At 43.6% G+C, this 17,726-nt stretch overlaps 1 protein-coding gene across 1 annotated transcript in view; it reads left to right on the top strand.

Annotated features, from left to right (window-relative positions):
- LOC115411946 (titin-like) overlaps nucleotides 1-17,726 on the top strand; it is a 130,674-nt gene that overhangs the window by 47,751 nt on the left and 65,197 nt on the right. The window contains 35 exon segments of the mRNA XM_030124250.1: nucleotides 310-588; nucleotides 785-1,084; nucleotides 1,381-1,683; nucleotides 1,911-2,107; nucleotides 2,193-2,376; nucleotides 3,062-3,364; nucleotides 3,559-3,858; nucleotides 4,036-4,154; nucleotides 4,272-4,449; nucleotides 4,528-4,812; nucleotides 4,981-5,274; nucleotides 5,407-5,706; nucleotides 5,792-5,973; nucleotides 6,111-6,240; nucleotides 6,338-6,528; nucleotides 6,950-7,379; nucleotides 7,522-7,827; nucleotides 7,911-8,092; nucleotides 8,370-8,499; nucleotides 8,826-8,977; nucleotides 9,063-9,210; nucleotides 9,302-9,467; nucleotides 9,621-9,772; nucleotides 9,978-10,274; nucleotides 10,523-10,822; nucleotides 10,909-11,223; nucleotides 11,325-11,473; nucleotides 11,599-11,749; nucleotides 12,391-12,672; nucleotides 14,494-14,796; nucleotides 15,755-16,057; nucleotides 16,271-16,552; nucleotides 16,814-17,001; nucleotides 17,101-17,212; nucleotides 17,417-17,719. Coding sequence (XP_029980110.1) covers nucleotides 310-588; nucleotides 785-1,084; nucleotides 1,381-1,683; nucleotides 1,911-2,107; nucleotides 2,193-2,376; nucleotides 3,062-3,364; nucleotides 3,559-3,858; nucleotides 4,036-4,154; nucleotides 4,272-4,449; nucleotides 4,528-4,812; nucleotides 4,981-5,274; nucleotides 5,407-5,706; nucleotides 5,792-5,973; nucleotides 6,111-6,240; nucleotides 6,338-6,528; nucleotides 6,950-7,379; nucleotides 7,522-7,827; nucleotides 7,911-8,092; nucleotides 8,370-8,499; nucleotides 8,826-8,977; nucleotides 9,063-9,210; nucleotides 9,302-9,467; nucleotides 9,621-9,772; nucleotides 9,978-10,274; nucleotides 10,523-10,822; nucleotides 10,909-11,223; nucleotides 11,325-11,473; nucleotides 11,599-11,749; nucleotides 12,391-12,672; nucleotides 14,494-14,796; nucleotides 15,755-16,057; nucleotides 16,271-16,552; nucleotides 16,814-17,001; nucleotides 17,101-17,212; nucleotides 17,417-17,719 — 8,196 coding nt within the window.

Here is a 17,726-nt window from a genome sequence, read left to right as displayed (position 1 = left end):
TAGATTAAAATAAATGACTCAATAGAAAGAAATACAATGATTCAACAAAATGAAACATTGATTCAACAGAAAGACACAAAAATTCAATACAAATACATGCAACACTGTTTTTTTTTTTAATCACACATTTACCACTTTTATGTCAGAATGTCTGTAATTTCTCAGAAATGTATGAATTTATAGTTAGTTTTATTTTATGTATATTTATCATTTCTGAATTTACTGGTAATAAAAGTAATTATTGTAATAGTTGTCATCTTCTGTTGTAAACCCTGACTCTGTTCTCTCTTGACCCCGTCCTTGTTCCAGGCGGTCCCACCATGGATCTGGAGGCCCAGGACGTGGTGGTGGTTGAAGGTGAGAAGCTGCACCTGAATGTCCCATACAGAGCCATCCCAACACCCAAGATGGTTTGGCAGAAGGACACAGTGGAGTGTAAATCCGACGACCGCCTGTCCATGACAGTGGAGATGAACAGCGCTCACTTGGAGCTGCTGCGCTGCACTCGGGCTGACGGCGGCGCCTATGCCATCACTCTGGAAAACAACCTGGGAACGGCCACTGGGACGGTCAACGTCAAAGTAATCGGTACAACAGCGCTCACCTGACATAAGACTGGGTTTAGGTTTAGTTCACTGACAACACATTCCTCAAACATAAACCATCACTCGTATTCTTACTGTAACCTCAGCTATAAATGTTTGTCGAGTCCTTCCACACCACAATTACACCACAATTGTTCCTCATTTCTAATATTCTCCTTCTTCCCTCCTAAATCCTGCAGGACTTCCGGGTCAGTGCAAAGACATCAGCTCAAGCGATGTCACTAAGAACTCCTGTAAGATCAGCTGGGAGGCTCCGGAGGACGATGGTGGCACTCCCATCGTCAGCTACACACTGGAGCGTCGCGAGGCCTCCAAGAAGACTTACATGCCCGTCATGTCAGCTGAGAACGTCCTGACCTTCACCGTCAAGGACCTGTATGTCAACTGCGAGTACTATTTCAGAGTGAAGGCCGTTAACAAGGTTGGAGCTGGAGAATATCTGGAGCTACGAAATCCTGTCATTACAGAAGAAATCAAACGTAAGAACGGGATAAAGGGACCAAACACAACAGATGACAGAAACAACAAGAAATAGTGTTATTTGATACATCAGGAAGTTTCATATTCAAACTTTCCCTCTTATTCATTACCTTCATGTGATATAATTCAATTTAGAGCAAAGTCCCATTTTTATGTCTCCAAGACCATAAAAATATTTGCATAATTTAAATGGTTGTTCGTGCTGTTTTCTTGAAACCAAGCAACATGTATAGGAATTACACATTTGCATTCATTCAGTCCATACATTAACATCCTGTTGATTTGGTCTTTGCAGAGAAACCAGATCCTCCAATCCAGGTGGAGGCCTATGACCCCACTTCCAAGTCCATCACAGTGAGCTGGAAGGCTCCAGACTACGATGGCGGCTGTCCCATCCAGGGCTACATTGTAGAGAAGATCGAGAAGGATGGTGACCGCTATGAGCGTGTCACGCCCAGCCTCATCCCTGGGTTCTCCTTTGTGGTCACCGGCCTGAAGGAGGACATGGAGTACCAGTTCAGGGTCCGAGCAGAAAACGCTGCTGGGGTCAGCGAACCGTCCCGCAGCTCGCAGCCCATGAAGGCAGCAGACCCTGTTGGTACGAAAACAAATTAGTCTATTTAGACTTAAAACAAACAAAAATGAGAGTAAATCTATTCATCCTGTAGATGCAGCCTTGTATTTTATGAGGATTTAAGATGGTTTAACTTGGACTTGTTTTGTTCATATTATGTTGTTTATTGTGGTTTAATATAGTTTTTGTTTTGTTTCTCATTAGTTTTGTGCATCGAAATCTCTGTGACTCATGTATTTTTTCATTTCCAGACAAACCAAAGGTGACTCTCCACCCACGTGTGCAGTCCGGTGTGTGTATTAAGAAAGGAGACGAGATCCGCATTGATGCCTACATCTCTGGCTCACCATATCCCAAAGTGTCCTGGCTCAGGAATGACGAGGATGTGACCAAAGAGCCGACAAAGAAGGTGGTTCCTGTGGTGAAGAAGAAGAAAACCAAGGCAAAGGTGAGTTCATCCTCAGATACCACATATTCTGTGTAGAGATTCAGATTCTTTTGGGAGATCATCATAGTACCTTGTCTTTGTGCAGGTTCCAGAACCAGAACCAGAGTATGTATCTCCAATAAGGGAGCGTCTCGGTCTAGATCAAACCAAGAGAGGTCAGTCTGCGCTGATGATCCGCGACGCTGTCAGAGCTGATCACGGAAACTTCACCATCCAAGTGGAAAACATTCACGGAGTTGCCACCGCCACCTGCATCGTAAATGTCCTCGGTAAAAGAGAGCTTTACTTTACAACAGTGTTTTTCAACCTTGGGGTCAGGACCCCACATGGGGTCACCTGGAATTCTAATAGAGTCACCTGAAATTTCTACTAGTGATTTAAAAAAAAAAAAAAAAAAAGCTAATAAAAAATATATGGTGAACTGACAGAGACAATCACAATTCATAAAATACATGAAAACCTCTGAAGCACTGTGGTACTGTTTATTTTTGAAATGTTCATTGTGGTCAGTTTCAGATGCTCTTTCATAATTCATAGTTTGAGTTATTGTTTTTTCAGTATTAATTTGCAGCCTTGTAAATCCAAGCTGGACTGACTGTACATATCCAGACCAAGGAAAATAAAATTCTCACTTTGTGCAGTAATCTACACCTGGCTTTTCTACCTCCATCCATAATAATATACACTATATAGCCTAAATGTCGCCTAAAATTAACGTTTATTTGCAACATAGTATAGCAAACTATTACATGATCAAAAACAAATTAATTTTAGCAAAAAAATTTCTCCATTTTGAATGTCTGGGGTCACCAGAAATTTATGATGTTAAAATGGGGTCACGAGCCAAAAATGTTGGGAACCATTGCGTTTCAACGTTAATCTCCTGGAGTGTTTTATTTCAATTGTTCAACTTTACAACTTAATGTCTAACCCTCAAACTGTCTCATGTGTCAGACAAACCTGGTCCTCCAATTAACTTCACGTTTGATGAGATCCGGAATACATCTGTGATCTGTAACTGGGAGCCTCCAGAGGATGACGGCGGCAGCGAGATCCTCAACTACATCCTGGAGAAGAAGGACAACAAGAACGACGAGATCGGCTGGATCACCGTTACCTCCACGCTGAAGGGAACCAGCTGCCCCGTCACCAAACTCATTGAAGGAAAGGAGTACATCTTCAGAGTCACCGCTGAGAACAAGTCAGGCTGCGGACTTCCCTGCATCTCTGAGCCACTGGTTGCCAAGAACCAGTTTGGTACGTGACACCAGGATATAGACACATCCATCATGTCAAGCTCTTCTCTCTTAGGATACTTAGATATTTAAATGTTTGTGATTTTTTAAATGTAGTTTTAGATTAGATTTAAATTAGTTGTGACTTTTTTCTCGTGGTTGTGTGGAGAACAACATGACAGTAAAATAAAACTAAGTTTTTCTCTGGACCCCCAGATCCTCCTGATGCTCCCAATGCCCCCCGTGTCCATGAGGTGACGGCAAGCTCAGCCCGCATCTCCTGGCATGAGCCGAAAGACAACGGCAGCCCCATCCTGGGCTACTGGATCGAGAGGAAAGAGGTGAACAGCAAATACTGGACCCGAGTGAACCGAGCCCTTCTCAGCTCTCTGGAGGTGAAGGTCACTGGCCTTATGGAGGGACTCACTTACATCTTCAGAGTGTGTGCCGAAAACCTGGCTGGACCGGGACCGTTTAGCGAGCCCTCAGACCGCATCCTCACCATGGACGCCATCAGTAAGTCCAGCCCTCATTCAAACATATATATATTTTGATAAGAAATGGATTAAAAGGGTAACTTTGCAACATATGCAGGAAGTGTTGTGCCTCAAACTACAGGTGTAGGTGCTGTCACTTTTTGAACACACTAACACAGCATCATGAACATTAATCGCCTCCATTCCAAACCCCCAGTGCCTCCTGGACCTCCCACTCCATGGATTGTGGACACTGGGAAGGACTCTGTGATCGTGGCCTGGAAGCCTCCGCTGTATAATGGAGGAGGAGACATCCTGGGATACCATTTAGAGAAGGTACTGTCACATTTACTGCTGTATTGTGACTTGCAGACAAAGGCTAATGTCATATTTTTTCCATTGTTCTAGTACTTCATGTGTGTCTGTGAATTTACACTTTGGTTCTTGGTTTAGGTTGTGGTTGGAGAGAAGGACTGGTCCCGCAGCACAGAGTTCAGATGTAAAGAACTCACCTACACTGTGACCGGTCTGACTGAAGGAGCCGACTATTACATCCGCGTCATTGCCGTCAATGACGCCGGACCTGGAGCTCCAGGTGTGACCGAACCTGTGACTGTCAAAGAGCCTGAAGGTGAGGACTGTTTTATCATAGGCAGCAGATGCACAACATGTTGATCAGTGAATGATATTTGTTGTTATGTTTCCACAGAATCTCCCGCCGTCAACTTTGATGAATCTGTGAAGAACGGCGTCATGATTAAGGCTGGTGAGTCTCTGAGGCTTCCCGCTGTGGTGACAGGACGACCGCAGCCTGAGATCAAATGGGCCAAAGACGAGGCTGAAATCGACAAGGAGAGAATGATCATAGAGACAGAGGGAAAACACAGCACTCTATTCATCAAGACAGCAGTGAGGGCGGACCACGGAAAGTACCAGATCACTGGCACCAACAGCAGTGGAACTAAGACTGCAGAGACCAGGGTGGACATCATGGGTCAGTGTCAAACAAAAGATCAACAAGCAGGTTTTGGTAGTGTCAAGTCACGGTCACACAAATCAATAAGAAAGTCAAAGCACACCATTCACAATGTAGAAATGTGCATCTAGTTTCTGTAACAGTGTTTTTATGAGTTGATTTATCTTGGGGCCTGTGATTGTGCAGACGTCCCTGGACCAGTGGTGGATCTAAAGACAGTGATGGTGACCAAGAAGAACATCACCCTGACCTGGTCTGACCCCCTGGATAATGGCGGCAGTGACATCATCGGCTACGAGGTCCTGAGGAAAGATGCCAAGATGAAGCTGTTCAGGCAGCCCATCGAGACTGCATCCTGCAAGTGTGACATTCAGGACCTGTTGGCTGGAGAGGAGTACGACATCAGGGTGTTTGCCAGGAACAAGTTTGGAGACGGAGTTCCATCTGACCTGGGACCCATCCTGGCCGAGGATCCCAAAGGTAGACCCCAGATATACTGATCTTCACCAGGTCTACAATATAACCACACCCTGTTTTCAGCACTCTGTGGTCACATAATGATACGTGTCCCTATGGATCAGTAAAGTCAATGGTGTTCTTGTTCTTTTTCAGGTACTCCTTCTGCACCTGAGAAGCTGCACTACACCAACAGAACCAAGAGCACCATCACTCTGGCTTGGCAGCCACCCCGCACTGATGGAGGCAGCCCTATCATGGGATACTATGTGGAGAAGATGAGGTCTGATGGCGCTGAATTCGAAGTGGCCAACCGCAAGATGTTCCCTGAGTGTTGTGGCACTGTGGAGAACCTGTCGGAGAACCAGGAGTACCAGTTCAGAGTCAAAGCTGTGAATGAAGTCGGGGATGGAGATCCATCAAAGCCCATCGATGCCAAGATCCAGGATGATGAACGTATGACATTTATGTTCCTTCTAATTCTCAGATATGCTTTAGTTCAGTGTGGCTTAACTGACTCAACCTTTGTTTTCATCTGCAGTTGCTCCAGTTATTACCATCCTCAAGTTCTTCAAGAGTAATGCCATCATCGTGAAGAAGGGAGCAGCTATTGACATCCCAGCCGAGGTGACGGGACTTCCTCTTCCAACACTGCAGTGGATGAAAGACAATGTGGTGTTAGAGCAGCCGGATGGAGAGAAGATGACAATGGAGACTGAGGAGGTGAGGGACTGAGCATGTTGTATCTATAGATGTTTACAGAGCATCATTTTCAACTTAGCAAGTAACCTCATGGTATGCATTATTTATTGGTTTATGGTTGAAACCAGCCTCAGACAAGTGTGTTCTTGTCTGCTCAGGTGGATCGGACGACTATGAAGACTAAGATCGCCATACCAGAAACCATCAGGCCGGACAAGGGCAACTACAAACTGGTGGCTGAAAACTGCCATGGCAAAACTCAGCACACCATCCGTGTGGAGATCCTTGGTAAGAGCAGATCCTCATCAGTTATCATGATGTTGTGAAAGTGTCAGAAAATGAAGAGAAAGGATAACACGGAACTAAAATGGTGCATCTCCTTCAGATCGCCCTCTGCCTCCAAGGAACGTCGTAGTCTCAGACATCAAAGCTGACTCGTGCTACCTGACCTGGGACGCTCCTGAGGACAACGGAGGCAGTGAAATCACCAACTACATTGTGCAGCGGCGAGATGCCAGCAAGAAGAAGTCAGACTACGAGCCACTGACCATCAACTTGATTGACAGGAGATATGGGGTGAGTGTATGGAACCAGGATAAGTCAGATGATGTCTGACAGATGTCTGTGTCTCAGTTAGAATTGAAATGGAGGAATAACTGGTGGTCATGGGAAAAAAATTCAAATATTGAGGAGATTGGTTTTGATTTCAACTACAAAATGCATGTTATTTCCTCTTTTAGATCATAAGGTTCAATGTGCAGAAGAAAACCAGTCTTATGTGCTAGATCTTTGTCAGTACACTTAAATCATGGCCACAAATGAATCAAAAGTGGATGAAAACATGGAAACAGATTTATCAAAATTTAATTAAAAACAAAAAAACACTAAAACACTGCCTTTACATATATTTATTTTTTTCAGCCTGTGCCCACTGTGAGGTTCTATAAAAATATATCAGACTAATATTATAAATGTCTTCATTCTTCATTGTCCTCAGGTCTACAGAATGGATTTGAATGGTGCATACCAGTTCAGGATCAAAGCAGAGAACAAGTACGGCGTAAGTGATGGCTGTGACTCTGAGAAGGTCCAGCTCAGAGATCCATTCGGTCTCCCCGGACCACCTCGCAACCCCAAGATCATTGCAGCGACGGCCACCACCATGACACTGACCTGGGATGCACCTTTGGACAACGGTGGCTCCACCATCCAGGGCTACTGGTTGGAGAAAAGGGAGCGTGGCGCTGTGTACTGGGGCCGTGTCAACCGAGCCCCAGTGACCAAACCGGCTGTGAAGGGTCTGGAGTACACTGTCCTGAAGCTCATCGAGGGTACAGAGTACAAGTTCAGAGTGGCGGCCAGCAATGCTGCCGGAGTAGGACCGCCAAGCGAGGCTACTGAGTCCCGCTTTGCTGTCGACCCCTGCAGTGAGTGGAAACTTTAAACCAGTGGTTTTTAGGTTTGACTTTTAACAGTTAAATGAAACAGGAGTACATTTAATGGATTATGTAGTTCTCTGAATTGAAACATTTATTTCCATATATAATGTGATGTCTGGTTTTCCATCAGACCCTCCCAGCCCACCTGCCTCCCTCGAGGTTAAAGACAAAACAAAGAACAGCGTGACACTCACCTGGATCCCACCAGACAAAGATGGTGGCAGCCCAGTGAAAGGTTACATCATTGAAGTTCACGAGGAAGGCATGGCTGAGTGGAAGAGGGTGAACCCTGCAGATAAGCTCCACCCCACTACTGAGATCACCGTCCCAGACCTGAGGGAGGGCAAGAAGTGCAGGTTCAGGGTCTATGCTGTGAACGGAGCCGGAAACTCAGAGCCTGCCAGGACGGCCGATGTCCTGGTCCAGGACGTCCTCAGTAAGAATCATGCAGTTTATCTGGAGGCCAGTTGAGCAATCAGAAAACAGACTCACTCAGAAATTTGTTTTGTTTGTTCACAGTCGAGCCCTCGGTCTATCTGGAGGTGAGCACTAATGACCTAATGAACTGTAGAGCCGGGACCCCCATCCGCATTCCGGTCAAAATCCACGGACGACCCATCCCCAAAGTCACCTGGAATTTCGACGGAACTGCTGAGACGGAGAAGAAGAATGAGCTGCACACACTGCCTGTCGACTCAGAGGTGAGAACCATCTATCAGGGTTTACATCTAATCCAGCACCAAACTAAACCAGTACATGATACAGGACACGGCTGTCGGACCGCAGGTTTAGGTGTGGGTGTGGAAATGTTTGGTTAAAATGGTTCAAAGCCATTTCAGAATAAGTTCTTTTAACTTTGTTTTTCTTTAGTTAAAATTTTTCTTACCATATTGGTAAAGAATTCGGGGGCCTCAGGTGCATACAGTAGATGGGGGCATTATATAAGACCAATCTGTGTCTGACGTCCTGCTGTTTCAGATTCACTCAACTGACACGACGTCAGTCATCACCATCCCTGAGAGTAAACTGAGCCACAGCGGCCGATATATCCTGAATGCAGAGAGCCCTGCAGGACACAAGGTGGTCAAAGTCCGAGTCAATGTCCTCGGTATGTAGACGTTCACCTCAAAGTGTGACTGAGATGAAAATTAAACAGTTTAATCAGCTGCGTCAGTCTTGGTGCTAATGTTTTTTGCACTCCACCGTCAGAAAGTTGGATGATGTACATCATATGGTGGAAAATGTTTGATACTGACTTAAAATGAGTGTTAAATTTGGCAAAAAGATTTAAGTGTGTCCAGATGTTGTTTTCATCTGTGTAGGCTTTAATTAAAGGAACAGAATAAAGATTGTACTTTGCCAAAGTGGGGATGACTGAGTGAAGGTCAGACCTGTGGTAGATCTTTTCTGTATCTTCTGTGTGGTGGCCCACAGACCTGCCTGGACCTCCCAGAGACCTGAAGGTGAGCGACGTGACAAGAGGAACCTGCAGACTCACCTGGAAACCTCCAGAGTGTGATGGAGGAGATAGAGTCAAGAGCTACTTCATTGAGAAGAAGACGGTGTTGGGCAAAGCCTGGACCAAAGTACGACTCCAACACATCTCATACCGGCAGAATGTGGTTCTTTTGGTCTCAGGTGTGATCTCTGACCATGGTCTTGTCTTTTCAGGTGAATCCGGCCTGTGCTGCTCAGTCTCTGGTTGTTCCAGACCTGATTGACGGTCAGGAGTATCTGTTCCGTATTCGGGCGGAGAACCGCTTCGGCTTTGGACCCTACATTGAAACCCCAGATGGAACCAAAGCCAGAGACCCGATCCGTACGACTGCGCTGCTCTGGTTTTATTCACTCATTGCTCACTTTGATCATGGACCTAAAAACAAACTCAATGTGTCTTTTTGTATCTTCAGATCCTCCTGATCCTCCAACAAGACTGAAGATCCAGAGTGTGAGGAAGGGCACAGTGACTCTGACCTGGAAGGCTCCAAAGAACGATGGTGGTTCACCTGTTACCCACTACAGTGTGGATCTGCTCTGCTGGGATGCCAGCGGCACTCAGAAGGAGTCCTGGCGGAGGTAAACCTTCCCCTCAGGGCCACTTTGGACTAGTGTGAACCCTAATATCATCAAAAGCCCACTGACAAGTCAGACAGGCCTGGTTATGTTTGCGGGTGGCTTTATTGAATAGATGTTTGCGGTCTTCATCTTTCTGTATGCTGCCCCCTGCAGGTGTAACAGGAGAGACGTGGACACAACCAGCTTTAAGGTGGAGGATCTCACACAGGGAGATGAGTACGAGTTCAGAGTGACTGCCTGGAACGAGGCTGGAGCCAGCAGACCGTCAACTACTGCTGGACCCATCCTTCTCCAGGACCAGACCTGTAAGACCATACCCACAACCCAGGCTGGTGCAAAGGGCCATTCCACACATTTAACACACAACACAGTCACACTTGGCTGGAAAATAGCCTAGTTCCTATGCACAGCTTTTTAAAAAGACTCCCTTCTATTTCTGTTTCTATTGTGTGTTTGAGAGCTGAGGTTCTCTTGAGTAACATCTTGTTTTTTCATCTGGTCTTGGTGCAGGTGCTCCATCCATTGAGCTGAAGGAGTTCATGGAGGCCGAGCAGGGCTCCGACATCAGCATTGTGGCCAAGATCCGTGGATGTCCATTCCCCACACTCACCTGGTACAAGGCTCCGCCCCACAAGTCAGATGCCAAGGTGGAGGTCCAGTATGATGAGCATATCAACAAGATAGTGGCAGACGACAGCTGCACGCTGCTCATCCAACAGGGCAAACGTCCAGACACTGGACTGTACACACTGGTCGCTTCCAACAGCCTTGGAAAGGCCTCCAAGGAGATGAGGCTCAATGTGCTCGGTAAAATTACATTATTGAAATGTTTTCCTGTTATAGAGGCCACAGGAGCGTCCTGTTTTTACATGAAACGTTTACAGCTTTTACTGGTCTTTTTGGATGCACATTTCTGCCATATTCTATAAGTCCAACTAATGACTTATTGTCTGAAATTATTGACTCAATTACTAAGTCACTTAATGGTGAACGGACTTCCATAGGTTTTCAGTGTCTTTTGATCTTTAGTCTGAAGTCATCATGTTTGTCTCCAGGACGTCCTGGTCCTCCTTCTGCTCCCATTAAGTTTGAGGAGGTCGGAGCCGAGAGGATCACTCTGTCATGGCTTCCACCAAAGGACGACGGCGGTTCTAAAGTCACCAACTATGTTATCTGGAGACGTGTGGCCAACAGGAAGACCTGGGTCCCCGTCACCAATGAGCCCAAAGACAGGATATGGACTGTGGAGAACCTGATGCAGGGACATGAGTATGTGTTCCGTATCATGGCCCAGAACAAATACGGAGTGGGAGAACCTCTGGACAGCGAACCAGAGGTCGCACGAAACCTCTTCGGTGAGTAAGCATTAAAAACTGTCACACAATCACCAAAATAAAAAGTTTTGTTGAGTTTAGACTCAATTTTTACGGCGATTCCTCAGTGGTTCCGGGTCAGTGCGAGAAGCCGACCGTCTCCAGCATCACTCTAGACTCCATGACTGTGAACTGGGAGGAGCCTGAGGATGATGGTGGTTCTCCCATCACTGGCTACTGGCTTGAACGTAAGGAGACCACAGGCAAACGCTGGGCCCGGGTCACCAGAGACCCCATTCGACCCATGGGTATGGGCGAGTCCTTTGTGGTGACCGGCCTAATTGAGGGCTCACAGTACCTCTTCAGGGTCACCGCCATCAACGCTGCCGGACTAGGACCTGCCAGCGCCCCCACAGATCCCATCTTTGCCAGGGATCCCATCTGTAAGAAGAAACGCATATATTACATAACAGTATAATAAATGCAAACAAGTATATACCTATACTGCTATTTATGATTAACGGGCTTCCTACCTCCTTCGCAGCTCCGCCCTCTCCTCCTACTCCCAAGGTCTCTGATTGGACCAAGTCCACAGTGGATCTGGAATGGATTCCTCCTCTGAAGGATGGAGGCTCCAAGATCATTGGATACTGGGTCGAGCACAAAGAGGAGGGAACTGAGGCCTGGGTGAAGGTGACAACAAACACCTGCACTCGTTGAATTTTTTTTATTTTCTTTTTCTTTTTTCTAATTGAAAAGTCGTCAATGGAAAAGATAAATCAATGGATGTAACTTCAGAGGCATGTTTGTATTTTTAGGCTAAGGACACCGAAATCCGTGGCACTCGCTTTGTGATCACTGGTCTGAAGACTGGAGGTCAGTACAGATTCAGAGTGATTGCCTTCAACGCTGCCGGTAATGGAGAACCAGGAGAAGTCCCTGAGGTTCTGGAGGTCAATGACAGAACTAGTGAGTATTGGATTAAGACCCTCCTCACCACCAGGCTTTGACCCTTATTCTCTACTTATGCACTTTTGTACAAAAAATGGAAAAAAAAAACTATCAAGTCATCCTACGTCTTTTTTTTTTTTTTTTTTCATAAATTTGTTAAACAACTTCAACCCTGCTGAAAACTATCAAACATTAAACAATTTTCAGGATTTTAACCCTTTAAATGCCAGTTTGATTATTTGAATTTTGAATGCTTTATTAAAAAAAACCACAAAAATGTTATATCTTCCATATAATAAATAGTAGGAGGATGGGACTTTGGTTGTGATTAGGTCCTTGGACATGTCAAAGATTAGCAACTAAGTAGATTTGATGTCATTAATATTTTTTCTGTAGTGTCAGATTCTCCCTCTGGTTTCCCTCATCATCATAAATGTCCCATTGACTTCCATTACAACCATAGTTTTTAATGTCACTGCCATTACACTATATAAAAATATGCATACACCATATAACCATACATTCTCTAATGTGAACATTTTATTTAGAAGAAAACTGGTGATATTTGACTTTTTTACTGTATTCCACCAGTTTCTACCATTTTCCCGTTGAAGGCCTACATCTGTACCTTTACTGAACCATAGCGGTTTCCTTCACAGTTGCTCCCGAGGTCGACCTGGACGCCTCCGTGAAGGAGAGGATGGTGGTCCACGCCGGTGGTGTGATCCGAATCATTGCCTACATATCGGGTCAGCCAGCTCCAGAGGTGACATGGAACAGAGATGGAGCGGCGCTGCCCCCAGAGGCCAAAGTGGAGACCACAGCCATCAGCTCATCTCTGGTCATCAAACCCTGCATCCGACGACACCTGGGAGTTTACTCTCTGACCGCCAAGAACGCTGGCGGAGAGAAGAAGAAGAACATCACTGTGGAAGTCCTGGGTGAGACAAACTTGTATAATGCAGGAAATAAGTCAGGGTTCCCGTGGTGTCTTAAGAAGTCTTAAAAGTCTTGAATTTACAAATCTGCATTTAATACCTTATAAAAGTCTTTAAAATGTATTAATTTGATAAGGTAGGTCTTAAGTTACGTTGCCATAAACTTGTTCACTATGTTGTGTTTAAATGTGTCAAATGTTCAAGCTGCAAAGAAAATAACGTTACTCGACTCAGTTCCACCCGTTCCAACCCAACAATTTGTATTGAAATTAGGAACCAATTTTCACTAACTTTGCAGAACATTTTCAGCCCATCACATGTGCAACTGTCAGTCACATGCACCTGAAAAGTCAGCATGGGGAAGTGCAAATGTTATAATGCCTGGTTGGAGAACAGATCATTGTCCACCTGGTTGACACGAGTTTTCCTAAATTCTAGGAGTTACGAAATTTTGCCAGTATGACTGTGAAATCAGTTGTGAAATGGGCATTAGATTCTGTTGTAAGTGAAAAGGTCTTAAAAAAGTCTTAAATTTAACTTGTAAAAACCTGTAGGAACCCTGTATGTGCAAAAACTGAACTAAATGTGTTGTCACTGTTAAAGGCACAATTTAGTTTGACCTTTGATCCCATTTCAAGAAACAGCAGAAATAGAAACATCTGACATGAGTTGAACCAAATCTAATTTGGTCATTTTTGTTAATTTTGTTGATTATTTTATTTATTTTGTTCAATTTGTTGATTACTTGGTTTATTTTGTGATTATTTTATTCCTTTGTTGTTTGTTTGGTTTTTTGTTCATTTTTGTTAATTTTGTAGATTTGTTTTCCTGTACATTTATGCTTCATTTTGATCATTTTTGTTCAGCTTCTTCCTGTTGAGTTACTGCTGTCAGTAACTTAACGCCATATATGCCATATATGTCATATAATCTGAACTAAAGGGTTAAAAACAAAGTAAGGTCAAAGGTCACATTAAATACGACCACTGCGGTTTATAGAAGCTGTTTTATCCATTAAACTGTAGTTTTTCCTGCTGTTCATACCTCACATGTATCAGATTTGATCTAAATACAGACACTGACAAATGCAAATGTGTGGATATTAGAAATTTAATGCATAAAGACCCAGGGCTACTTTTATGTCAGTTCCCAAATGAATTTTTCTCTGTTTAACTTTTTTTTTAGTGATTTATCACAATTTATTCTAATATTATAATTTGTATTTTCCATTTCTTTCAGTGAAAATCTGGCATTTTCTTGTATTTAATTTACTGATCATGTAGATGTTCATAAAAACTCAGATTAAAGTTGAGGGTTATTATCTCAGAAACAGACAAAAACGAAAAAAAAAAGTGACTTTTTCAACAAATCTATCATTAACTAAACATAAACCCACTGTGTCTATCCACTGTCATTGATCCAACTCATGGGTTTTACTGGTGAATCAATATTGTAGAAGATGACGGTGTTTCCATGTTCACTACGGAGCTTCAGAACGTCCAAATGGGTCATATCTGATGACCATGAAAAGATGACACTGTATTTTACACCAATTACTTACATGTATTGATAAGATTAGTGGATCAACAGGTATTAAACAGTTACATCAGTAGATGGTTTAGGTTAATGGTGGATGTTTGGGTCTTTAAGGGTTAACAAACCAACAAACCTAATGTTGGACTTTTACATAGGACCACATTAGAACAAAGTTTGGGTGTTTTTCTTCCATAAAGTCATTAATGACAACATTTTAACGTTTCACAAGAAGAATTGTTTGAATTAATTCTTAAACTAAAAATAAATCTATGTGTTGTTTGTGTTCAGATGTTCCTGGACCTGTCGGTATCCCTCTGATCCCTGAGAACCTGTCCATTGACTCTGTCAAACTCAACTGGTTCTTCCCTGAGAACGATGGCGGATCTCCCATCAGCAACTTCATCATAGAGAAACGTGAGGCCGAGCGTAAAGCCTGGACGTCAGTGTCATACACCGCCAGCCGACAGAACGCCATTGCCCACGATCTCACCCTCGGAAAGGCCTACTTCTTCAGGGTCGCGGCTGAGAACGCCATTGGCATTGGACCGTTTGTAGAGACCGCTGCTGAGATCATCATCCAAGAACCAATCAGTGAGGAGAATTCAAAATAATGAACTCTGTGGAAGTCTGAACAGAAGAATTAAGCAAAATTAAGATTTCAATGAAGGTCAGAAATTTTAACAGTGAAGTTTGTGGAGAAAAAGTCAGAAAATACAAGTTTAATTGAAGTTAAAACAATGAACTTAAACATAAAATGAAAACCAAAAGTTTGAGCAGAGCTAGGGTTAACTAATGTTTAATCAAACTTTAACCGAAGCTACAGTATTAAGCATAAATGTCAATACTTTTGTTTAAGTAGAAAGTAAGCATTTTAAATATTAGATTAGATTAGATTAGATTAGATTGGATTGGATTAAATAGAACTTTATTGATCCTTTGGGCAGAGCCCTCAGGAAATTGAGGTTCCAATAGGAGCGCAAACACCAAATATACACACAAGAAATACCACAAGAAAACAGCAAAACAATAACTATAAAAAAGAAAAACACTATTGGAAAACCAGGCAATTGCACCTTATAAAGTACTAGTAGAAACAAGTGGTAAAGCAGTAATAATAATAATAATGATAATAATAAGTTGCTTATTATGGTAGAATAGAATATCATAATTTCTAATACATATACATATATATATATATATATATATATATATATATATATATATATATATATATATATATATATAGTTTAAGAATTACAGAATAAAAGTTATAAAGTGATAATAGTAATAGTAGTCATAACATATACAAGTAATATATGTAAGTAATAATAATAATAATAATAATAAGAATAATAATAATAAGAATAATAATAAGCAGCGATGAGAGAACTAAATTACCAACAGCAAGAAACAAACATTGTAAAATGGAATAAACAACAAACAAATATTACACCACAGAATGACACAGTCCCTCTGAGCAGAAAGAGCAGATGTCCAAAAGAGAAAATGAACCTGTAAATGCTGATCACTCATGCTTATTTGATCTCAGGTGTTCCGGATCGTCCCGAGGATCTGGAGGTCACCAAAGTCACAAAGGATCTGATTAGTGTCACGTGGAAGGCACCAAAGTCCGATGGCGGCTCTGAGATCACACATTATATCCTGGAGGCTCGAATGATCGGAAAAGACAAATTCACCAGACTGACCAAGGAGAGTCTGATGGAGAGGAAGTACACATACGATGGTTTAAGGGAAGGAGACACCTACCAGTTCAGAGTATCAGCCGTCAATGAGGTCGGAACTGGCAAACCTTCATTCTGCACCAAACCGATCACCTGCAAGGATGAACTGGGTGAGTCACACTAAACAGCAAATCAGGGTTTATTACGTCACACTAATTTATGATTCAAGAGGTTATTATCATCAGCATAGAGTCAAACAAATGAAAATACAAAATCAAACAAAATCCAAATGTTTTGAGAATTAATTTCAGTTTTAAAATGGGTCCCTGTGTCCTTCATCATTGTCCATTTGTCTGATCTTATATTTTTATTCTGTCCGTCAGAACCACCCACCATTGAGCTGGACTTCCGTGATAAGATTATCATTCGTGTGGGCGAGAGCTGCCTGCTTCAGGGCCGTTACACTGGAAAACCATCCCCGTCCATCGTCTGGTACCAAGACGACAACGAACTGAAGGCTGACAAACACATCATGTTCAAGAACACCCTGACCACCATGTCTCTGGGTCTGATGAAGGCTCAGCGCCAACACAGTGGCCGCTATGTGGTAGTGGTGGAGAACAGCACTGGCTCCAGGAAGGGCATCTGCAACGTCACTGTTGTTGGTACGAAACGTGACTGACGCTAAAATGGAGACAAATTAGACCAAAACAGACGGAGATGTTACTGTTTTTGTAAAACTTGTTGCTGTTGAATAAACTGAGTAGATGTGTCAGATGTTTAACAATAACAGTTACAAGAGAAACTAGAAATGTCTTTTTCAGTCTATACTTATCTTATTTCCGACTCCCCCAAGGTCTTGTTGTGTGTTTTGTCGTCCCACCCAGATGTGTAAATCTGTATTTGATCTCATTTCCTGTCCTCAGACCGCCCAACTCCTCCTGTGGGCCCCGTGGTGTTTGATGAGGTTCACAGGCAGTACATGGTGATCTCCTGGAAGCCTCCTCTGGATAGCGGTGGAGTCGACGTCTCCAACTACATCATCGAGATGAGAGATGTCAATAGAGACACCTGGACCACTGTGACGTCTGCCACCACTAAGACCACATGCAAGGTGGGTCACTGCCGCTTCCTGCCCAGACCTGTTCATGTCTGAGTCTGTGTTCGGTTGAGTAGGACAGGATGTTAGATTTTGCTTTTATTTCCTGTTCAGATTCCAAAGCTGACTGAAGGCAGAGAGTACATCATGAGGATCTCTGCAGAGAACATGTACGGCATCAGCGACCCTCTGGAGTCTGAGGAGATGAGAGCTAAAGACCTCTTCAGTACGACGCACACACTGCACTTTTCACTTGCACTGGCACTTCATTTAGTGAAAAATATCAAACTGATTCTTCACTGCTTGTTCCAGTCTTAGTTTCCTTTAACCTTCATCTGAAACTTACTGCCCTGCATGATTTATTTGGTTGGAAATGGATTCTTACAGACTTATTTAAACCTGGATGTGTCTTGACACTGCCCCCCCACAGGAGTCCCAGAAGCCCCAGAGATGCCCACAGTCAGGGAGGTGTATGCCACCAACGCTCTGGTTCTTTGGAGCAGGCCACGCGATGGAGGAAAACCCATCACCAACTACATCCTGGAGAAGAAGGAGGTTGGTGCCAAGAGGTGGTCCAGAGTCACCAGAGATCCGCTGTACCCGGCCACCCAGTACCGAGTCCAGGACCTGGTGGAGGGCTGCGAGTATGAGTTCAGGGTGATGGCTGAGAATGAGCTGGGAACTGGAGACCCTAGCGAACCATCCAAACCAATCCTGGCCAAAGACCCTATCGGTCAGTA

The sequence above is a fragment of the Sphaeramia orbicularis genome, chromosome 21 (genome assembly GCF_902148855.1).
Source record: "Sphaeramia orbicularis chromosome 21, fSphaOr1.1, whole genome shotgun sequence".
NCBI lineage: Eukaryota > Metazoa > Chordata > Actinopteri > Kurtiformes > Apogonidae > Sphaeramia > Sphaeramia orbicularis.
Note: the sequence above shows the minus strand (reverse complement) of the source record. Positions and strands in the feature narration are given on the sequence as shown.